This window comes from Capsicum annuum, chromosome 12 (genome assembly GCF_002878395.1).
Source record: "Capsicum annuum cultivar UCD-10X-F1 chromosome 12, UCD10Xv1.1, whole genome shotgun sequence".
Classification (NCBI taxonomy): Eukaryota; Viridiplantae; Streptophyta; class Magnoliopsida; order Solanales; family Solanaceae; genus Capsicum; species Capsicum annuum.
Window position 1 is genome coordinate 55133122 of NC_061122.1, and position 10682 is coordinate 55143803.

At 37.0% G+C, this 10682-nt stretch overlaps 1 protein-coding gene across 1 annotated transcript; it reads right to left on the bottom strand.

Moving 5' to 3' along the window:
- Positions 1-329: 329 nt before the first annotated feature.
- On the bottom strand, positions 330-3866 carry LOC107850818 (annexin D2). The gene is given in 5 exon segments (NM_001324677.1): positions 330-744; positions 932-1144; positions 1917-2135; positions 2344-2489; positions 3780-3866. Coding segments are annotated over 5 exon segments (951 nt in total). The 5' UTR covers positions 3856-3866; the 3' UTR covers positions 330-447.
- Between the last annotated feature and the right edge of the window lie 6816 nt (positions 3867-10682).

Genomic DNA, 10682 nt, shown 5'->3' on the forward strand with positions numbered 1-10682 from the left:
TCAAGTAAATATGTAATAATTTGCTGAAAAACTGGTATAGAATCTGTGAAAGGATTTAAATTCAATGTCTCGGGCAGATCAAAAGTTGAAAGAGAGTTGCATTCCAGTGAGGTGCTTTATTAAGTTCTCAAAGATCAATTTACTGTACTCCAAATGAATATTGTCTATTGAATTTTTCAGTTTTTCTCCTTTTCCTTATTTTGGCTTATTAGCAGTCAAGTGACCTCATGTGGCTGTGCTATTCTGTAGCCTTCTGGTGGTCATAGCAATATTTTGTTGGCGATGAACCCGTTGTCAACACTAGATACAAAACCATTTCTCTTTTTTATTTTAGTTCATATAATGCAAAACCAAACTCTGAGAGTACACGCCACATATTATAAAAGCAAATTCAAACTTCAGACAACAGGAAATAGTTTTACTATCCGTACGTTACAACACATGTACTCAAGCATCACCATGCCCAATCAAAGCCAGAAGCATTCTTTCGTAGTCTCCTGAAGTGTCTCCAGTGATTGCACGGTCCAATGTAACACTGTTCCTCCTATTGTACTCTTCTTTGATACGCTCCATATCAACCTCAGCCCGAGTGGCAACAACTCTAGTAAGATCCCATTCGTCTGTCCCCAGCCCCTTGATAGCCACTCGAAGAACTTTCTCAAAGTATTTCTCTGGGGTTTTCAAGCATTCTATTGCTGCTCTAAGTAATTTCAGATACTCATCATCGTCATCAGCTTCCAGATCCTGCATCATTGCCAGTACAATGAACAGTTATATTCGAGAACAGCAGTAAAATAAGAATCAATATGACGATATTGAAGACAATAGCAAATGTGAAATCTTGTTTATAATGTCAAAAATGGAATAGCAAATAGATCCATTTTAACAATGGAAAGTGAAAATCAAGTCTTTCTAATGTTTTGAGTTTTACCTTGATGATTTCATGGCCATGCTGATCATTGTAGTGGTTGAAAGTTGCATTCAGCTGTGTTTTACTCCTAGTAGAAATAATTCGGATAAGCTCCTCATCATTGTAAGCCTTGCCAGAGACCTTCTCATGCAGTATATTTGCTTCCTTTCTTGCCAATGTCATGTTCACCTCTTCTCCCTCGTATCTGAAGGCAGTTATAAGAGGAACCAAAAGCTGTACGGGAATTAGTTTACTACAGAATGACCAGCACAATCACGGTGATTGCAAGGTTTATTTGTTGCATCTATTCTTATTATTCACTGGAACAAAGACAGACAACACGATTATCTAACTTTAGGTGACTATCCAACTATTTACTGTTATCTCAGAGACTGCTATCCTTAAAACCTTTTTTATTTTGTTGGACACAGTAAACCTTAACCCCAATTACCCCTGCTACTTAGGAGCCCGACAATGATCCTTTTCCACTTTGCTCCCTTGGTGAGGTGAACTCCCAACATTATGGCTGGAGGTGGATGGTCGTAGCCGAGACTATCAATTCCTCGGCTCCCTTTATCACTCATCTTAAACATCACAAAGGTGGCAAACAGGTCTAACTGTAACAGCTTATAGGGTAGAAAGCAAAATCCTTAAGAAATCACAGTAAGCAAAAAGAAGAGTTAATGAACTTTACCAGGCAAAAGGATCTACTGGTCCTAGAATAACAAAATAGTCAAACTAATTGATTCAATGAAAATGAAGAAGCCCCTAGAATTACCCATACCTACACCCATGGTGGAGCTTCATTTTATCCAAATTCTCGGCTGGCCATATCAAATAATCTATACATTTAGAGAAAACAACAAAGTGGCAGACTCTTTAGAAAACTTTGACTGCGATCCTCAGTCTGACTAGAGGTTTCCCTCTACAGCTGATCTAATGACAAAGTTGACTAGCATTAGAATAACGATGAACTAAATGCGGCACTGTAGATCTTATGGAGTACCTTACGGAAATCCCCAGTTGTGTGATAAGCAACATCCTCTTCAAAAGATTTCTTGTATCGAGTATGGTAGGCCTGCCTCGCCTTAAAGAGTTCATCAGAAGACCTGGTGCAAGCAATTTCCATGATAACCCAATTGCTAGCAGTCAGCCGTTTGGTAGCCTCATTAGCCAAGTAGGCGTCGCGCTCAGCAGGACTCAAAGTCCAGAGAAGCACTATACGCTGTAATGCCATATGAATCAAATTATATAACTAGTCAAAGCAATGTTTGCCTTATATTACTTGTAATTAACCATGTGGATGTGCTCCAAACAAATCTAAGCAAATATGAATGAACAAAAGAGAAAACATTCAATACAACACAACAACTCATAAAACGGGATACTCCAACACAGTTTGGAACAAGAATGGAAAATTGGAACTAATTAACCTGAAAATCACTTGTCAGTTCAGAATCCAAGTCCTTGAGAAGATCCTCTCCATAAGCAGCAGCATAAGAATCACGGATTAACTTGCGCTGTGCTGCATTCCTATGGGCCAAAATCTGAATAATAAGTTCCTCATTTGTACCCCATCCTGCAAATATTTAACCATGAGGCTTCCATGAAAGACAAAAGTCATCTTTCATTGCAAGCCCAAGAAATCAAAATAAACAGTCTCTAGTGAGCTCTTCCATGAAAAATAATCACCTCTTTTAACCAGACAATGTAATTGGGGTAAATCTTTTGGTCATCAAGTTAGATGCAACTAGACCAACCAAATGTTTGGGGAATGTTTTTAAGGGAATCATAACAACAACACATACCTGGTGTAGTCCCATAAAGTGGGGTCTAGGGTAGGATAGAGTGTACGACGGGACTTTCAATTAAAAAGGACAAACAAGTTGTCCAATTAAGTGAAAGTCCTCCAAGTTTTTTAAATTAGGTGGGAGGGACAAAAGTTTTTTGAGTTTTTTTTTTTTAAGTTTTTCCGTTCCAACAACTTGACCCAGTTGTAGAACAACTTTGGTAGTTGTTCAACAACTAGGCGCAGTTGTCGAACAACTACCAAAATTGTTCAACAACTGCGCAAGCTTTTCAACAACTTCGCCCAGTTGTTCGACAACTGCGCCTAGTTGTTCGACAACTAGGCGTAGTTGTTCGACAACTGAGAGAAGTTGTTCGACAACTGCGCGAAGTTGTTCAGACAACTAATGTAGTTGTCCAACAACTATCTCAGTTCTTTTTTCAATTGGAAATTTGGAAGGCCCTTCTGGCTTATTTTTCTCATGTACGACTGTACGCAGACCTTACTCCTACTTCAGAGGTAGAAAGGTTGTTGTGATAGATGCCGACTAAAGGAAAAACAATCCATAAATGAAAAAGAAGTAACGGAAGCACAAGAGAAATAATTCAATAATAACAAAAACAAAATATGGCAACAGAACAGAAACTACAACAAAAACAATAACAAAAACCAAGGTACAAGGAATCAGGATCATAAAGCGTATGCTACAAATTGCTACAGGCAAAAATCATTAGTTCCCTCCATGAATCATCCAAATAAGGAACAAATAAAAAATCACAGAGCATTATGCCAATGCCCACCAACAAACCGAGGCAGATTCCAAATATAGAGATGATGGGTGAAGCCTAATATCTATGTACATTTTGAAACAATTTTGGAATATGGCATTTGAAGGGCTAGATCCTCCTCTGCCTTCAGATCACAAAACTCCACCAAAAAACAAGAATTCAAGACGGTAAGGAAAAGTAAGAAGTCAACTGATCACTCAAGAAAAGAGCAAAAGCAAATGTAAGATCAATCCAATGACATACACACACAAACAACAATAGGGGATCTGAATATATTACAAAGATTCAAAACCTTTAAAAGCTTTTTTGAGTTGCTCAGCATCCTCACAAGGATCTGGAACTGATGCTGGCACCTTCAGACTCGCCATTTCTTTTTTTTTTTTTCCTTCTTTGTGGTGTGTAGAAATTAGAAGTAGGCGTGTTGTTGAGTTATGAGTTACGACTGAAAGACGTGTATATCTACAACATCTAGTCAAGAATAAGTGGGGACATAAAAGCAATTTAGGCCTTTGTTTGCATTTAACCAATCTGAATCTGAATAATTTATACTTTATTTCATTAAGTGTATTTATTTTTATTAAAATTTTAATTTTTAATAGGTCTGAATAAATGTTAATCATTTAGATCTACAACCAAGTTTTAATAGGTTTGGAGGGATATTTTGATATTGGATATTATTCACTACTCTATTCATAATCAGCAGTCACCACCATTAACTACCTCTACTAATGTCACTATTATCAACCACTACCCACCAACAACAACAACCTTCACCATCGACAAAAAATATCGCTACCAACTACAATTGTCAACCGCTACCACATCTACTACCTCTTTTATTCTAATTATATTCACCGCCACCACTGCCATTAACAACACCACAATCAGCAACCAATACCGATCAATCCCTACTACCAACCAACTCATCTATCACAACTAGCACCACCACTAACTACCAATAATACATCACAACCTCTACACATTCTTTGGCCGCCACCACCATTGTCACTAGTAACGTCACCTCTACCACCACTTCAACCAGTATCATCACTATAATTTATCTCTACTAATAACCATCTCCACCATCACAACAAATAACATCTCCAACTAGCACCAACACATCGTCAATCATCATGTATTCATATTTCAGCCAACATAATCAACACCTTAAACTACTAACATCAAGCAACATCATATCACAACCACCACCACCTCCATCAATCGCCACCATCATAACAGTCACTACAATACCAACCATCACAATTATCTCCACCAACATTATTAATCACTAACATCAATCATTGTTACCGGAACCAACATTATAAGCCATCTCCACTATCACTAACAAATATAAATATTTTTTCTCAATTAAATACTAATAATTTTGTTGTATTAAATTACATATTTTTTAATATAAAATTAATTTTTTTAATTGTATTTTTTATTTTATTATGTATACAAATATTTTTTTTACTCATTCAGATATTGAAAAAAAAACAGTTTTAATCATTCAGTTTTCAGATCTAGAGACAGCATCTTAATCATTCAGATATGCATTTAGATTCAGACATCTGAATCTTAAAAGAAAAACAAATGGAGCCTTAGTTAATTTTGGGGATTGCAAAAGTCATCGGAATCCACGCTTTTAAGTATTACTAGATGGGCATGGGCCCAACATTTTATTTTATCCTCATTTCAAGAATAGCTATTAAAAGAAAACTTCAAAAGATTTAGATTGTCAGTGGAAGCTAGTATCCTTCAAGAGTAATTTTCTTTTGTTTTCTATTCCGTTCGTAGACACAAGAAAATGGGAGAGTGAGAAAGTGTTTCTTATCACTGCTCCAGTTACCAGAATGTCCAGATATGTAGATGTTTCATTTGGCAAAATGACATCCTCTCTTATAGGGAATTACTTTGCCTTCATCTGAATAACCTGCACAGTGAAAGAACAAGAAGAAGAAATCAAAATAGTTATTTGTATGATTAAGCAGTTTATTGCTTTGTGCTAAGTCTTCCTAGTAGGTAGGTCATTCCAAAGTGGAACATAACTGTTGTAAGTTATGACAATAAATACCATGTAAAAAAGAGGTGACACGACCACAAAAACATCAATAATGAGAATCAAATCAACAATCAAATCCTTTTTCTCTACTTTACAAAATTCAATCATAAAAGTTTCTATGGAGACCACCAACTCAGTATCGAGGTATCTTTTAATACAAAAGGAGTGATAGTTTAGGTAGAAAAATAGAACAATGGATAATTGAGGTATAGAACTCATGAAAATGTGATACTTTAGGAAGGTAAAAGGAACAATGGATAGTTGAGGTATGAAACTCACAAAAAAGGTGAGTGTTTAGGTCTGTGTTACAAGTAACTCTAAATTTTACGATAAAAGAGATATATATTTACCTCGAGTATTCCATGTCCAAAGCTATTTTCTCTACATGTAGTTATTTAGGTTGTTGATCTTAGCAGAAGTTGCCAGCTGCTGGACCTAATGTAAAATTATAGGCACAGAATCCGCTCATAAATTTATCCGGTGTGCTAGCTGGTTCAAGACATTTGATAGGCTCATCAGCAGGTTCTATGTCTAGCTTCTCATGATTTCAGCAGAATCAGTATTGTAACGCCCCGAGTCTGTACCCCGGATGCTACACGGTGCTTACAAACCCGAAGGACCATAAACTAACCCATGTCTGATATCTCCTGTGAGCACTGAATAATAATATTATCATAAATGTGGAAAATAAGCTGAAATGCGATAAGTTTCAAAATCTGTAATACTGATAAAGAATATCATCTGATAATAGTAATTTGTAAAACTAAATATTGTTTGAAAGTCTAGTTTGAAAAGCCTCTAAACTGAACTGTCTGAATGTGGAGTTGATGGGACAATCTCCCAACTAACTCCATCTACTGAAATACTGCATCTACTGAGAAATTAAAATAATAAAATATCCTCGATAGATAAGGACTCACTACTAACTCTGACACTGCTAGCTGAATTTGAATCTGTCTATGCGTGGTTGGGAACCTGAACATCCGAACCTATGATATGAGACATCATAGCATAAAGAAATAGTATGTGTCAGTATGTGGAATGTACTGATATATTAGATAAGGTATGGCTGAATGCAAGGGTTCATATGCATGAACAATAACTGACGGAATGATATTGAGTAACTGAACATGAGAGTACATGGATAACTGATACTATTGTAAATATTGAGTATGCACCACTGTGTATATAAATAAATATTGTGACTGAGCTTGTCTGAAGCTAAGTCCTAAGTTCTGATATTGAGTAACTGATATCAGATGTTACTGATAACTGAATTACTAATACTGATTGACTGTATTTGACAGTTCTGATTATGTAGGACTAAACTAAGTTCTATTCTGAAAACTGAAACTGAGACTTTGGAAGGTAATCATCTAACCGACATATCCCAAATAAGATAACTGAGTTGGTATCCAACCGTGACCCCAGTTGGAAGGGTGTCAGTACCATGCCACGGGTAAAGACACTAAAGAGTTACCCTCATCTGGCAGGTACTCTAATGAGAATAGTGGAACCCTCAACTGGCAGGTTGAAACACCTCATCAACCATCAACTGGCTGGTTTGATGTCTCAACCTATGTTGGCTACGTAGTTTTGGAACACAAGGATTGCTTCTAAGGATCACATTTTCTACTGGCAGGTGAGCCCCCATTCTTGGGTTCACTCGGTGCTGAATCCTGCTCCCAACTAAAAGACACTGAATTGAGTATACTGAACTGGACTGGACTGATACTGAGTTTACTAAGTTTTCCTGAGTTCTGTAACTGACTGAGTTCTACTAAGTTCTGTAACTGAATGGATTCTACTGATTAGGACATGACTGATACTATTCTGTAACTAACACTGGCTCTAGGTACATAGCTAAATTATCGGGTATTAAATACCCCAGGACTCAATAGTATAAAAAGAAAGGCATAGCATAATCTTGAATAACATAACAATGTTCACTTGATCATAATTCATTCATAGAGTCATTTCATCAAATACTTGGAATGCATTGACTTGTACATGAATGGGGAATATAAGCTATCATGTTATAATGGCACTATTTCATCCACATAGACATTTTATCAAACACATGGGGAGCATGCTTAGGTTATACAATAATCAACACATATAATTATCATGATTACATAAACCAACTTGCAAATTGAAAGGTTTATCATGAAGATCATGTAATTCAACACATATGATGATCAATAACATGAAAACTTTTAATTCAATCATGGACTGAGACCCAACAATAACATGAACATGAATTCAATTCAATTTCAAGTATGTCATTCATAAATCAACAATCTTGTAGTTTTAAAAACGAATTCATGGACTCTATGGGTGAAAGGAACCCATAGATAAACACCTAACATACTTTGACTTGTTAATTCTTGAAGGTTTTTGGAGAAATTCTTGAAAGTTAGCCTTGATTCTTGAAGCTAGGGTTTTTGCCGCTTGAGAGAGAGTGATTTAATTTGGGAGAAATTGAGTGAATAATGATGTAATAGGCTATTTAGGGCATTACTCTTGTGTTTAGGACTTATTAGGGCCGTGAAAAAAGACCTAAATACTCCTGGAATGACTTAAAAAATCATAACTGAAAAACCTGATTTAGGCACCTAGCGCTATGCGGCGTTATCGCGTCATGTCTCTGGAAAATGATAAGTTGCAAAATACATGGTGGCGCAATGTGGTGGTATCGCGTTGCCACACTGGTTGCGACCTAAAAGTTCACCGCGATGCGCTGACATCGCGTAGCTTTACTAGAAAATGGAAAATTATGAATTGAGGGCTTGGCGCGACATGCCAATATCACGGAGCAACAATAGAAATAGGCAACTGCCATTTGGCTGGCCTCCGCGATACGCTGACATGCATTTTGGCATAATGTTTTACGAAAATGGCTCTAACTCTTCGCCCGGTTATCGAATTTGGGCGAATTTTATATCGTTGGAAAGCTAACTGAATTTTCTAGGCATTGGCAGGCTCTAAACCAAAAAATACTGAGTATTTAAAAAATTTAACATAGGAAAACCCATGTGCTGAGATTTAATTTAAGTTAGGAAAATACGGGGTATTACAATATCTCCCCCTTGGGAATATTCATCCTCGAATGAGACTGACTAAGCTGAAAAACACAGATAGACTGAGTTTACATGCTGAACATGCATACTAAAGCATGACTAATAGACTGAACTACTAACAAGCTGAGTTCTTATACTGAACATGCATATCTGATGCATGAAATACATGACTGAAGCTACTAATAAGCTGAATTTTCATACTGAACATGCATATCTGATGCATGAGTACATGTCTAAACTGACTCATGAATGCATGACTGAAAATGTAATGGTAATGAATACCAAGATTATAACTATAACTGAACATGGATATTGGGACTCCATGTAACTTGACCAATTCTCTGATATAGAGTTTGGCATAGTCCTCAGATGAATAGGAAGTATGAACTGGCAAAAATGAGCTGATTTGGTCATCTTGTCTGTGATAACCCAAATAGAATCATACCGATGATGAGTACGAGGCAAACCCATCACAAAGTTCATATTCACTTCTTCCCATTTCTAGGTAGGAATACTAAACTCCTGCATAGACCCACTAGGCTTCTGGTGCTCAATCTTAACTTGCTAACACGTAGAGCACTTAGATACAAACTCTGCAATATCTATCTTTATCCCACTCCACCAATAGATCTCCCGTAAATCGCGATACATCATAGTGGACCCTAGATTAATACAGTATCGCGTACCATATGCTTCAGCAAGAATTTATTGCTTCAAGTCATCTACACCTGGCACACATAAATGACATGTGCAACACAACACACTATCTATTCCTTAGGAGAAAACTTCTATTTTTTGATCTCTGACTGACTCTTTCAACTTAACAAGACTGGGATCTCTATCCTATTTTTTCTTCACTTTGGAAACTAAAGATGATTCTGAACTATTCTGCACCCACAGACTACCCTCTACTGAATCGACTAAGGGGGCACCTAGTCGAGCAAGCTAGTGAACTTCCTGAATGAACTTCTTCATATCATTCTCAACATGAGCAACACTACCTATAGACAATCTACTGAGAGCATTAAACATTATATTGGCCTTGCCCGAATGATACAAAACACTTATATCATAATCTTTTAACAACTCTAACCACCTTTTCTGATGCAAATTCAAATCTTTCTAAGAGAACACATGCTGAAGGCTTTTGTGATCTGTGAACACATCAACATGCACCCCATACAAGTAATGCCTCCAAATATTTAAGGCAAACACTATAGATGCTAACTCGAGATCATGAGTTGGGTAATTCTTTTCATAGGGCTTAAGCTATTTGGAGGCATAGGCTATGACCTTACCTCTCTGCATGAGGACACAACCCAAACCTACTTTAGATGCATCACAGTACATAAAAAACCCTTCTAAACCATCTGGTAGAGTCAAAACTGGGGATGAGGTAAGTCAAGTCTTCAACTCCTAAAAACTCTTCTCACAAGAATCTGACCACTGAAACTGGACTTTCTTCTGAGTCAATCTGTACATGGATGATGTAATAGATAAAAATCCTTCAACAAACCAATGGTAATATCCAGCTAAACCCAAGAAACTTTGTATATCTGATGGAGAGATGGGTCTAGGCCAATTCTCACCGCCTCGATCTTTTGAGGATCAACTCTAATGCCATCACCGAAAATAATTTGACCAAGGAATGCTACTGATCGTAGCCAAAATTCATACTTACTGAATTTGGCGAACAACTGATGAGTTCTGAGAGTCTGAAGTACGATTCTGAGATGATCTGCGTGATCATTCTCGCTACGAAAATAGAAAAGAATGTCATCGATGAAGACTATAACGAACATATCCAAGTACTGCTTAAACACGCAATTCATTAAGTCCATGAAAGCTGCTGGGATATTTGTAAGACCAAAGAACATGACTAGAAACTCGAAGTGACCACATCGGGTTCCGAAAGCTGGTTTTGAAATGTCACATTTTCTAAATCTAAGCTTATGATAGCCTAATCTGAGGTCTATCTTAGAAAAGTAACTAGCACCCTAAAGTTGGTCAAATAAGTCATCGATTCTGGGAAGTGGGTACTTATTCTTGACTG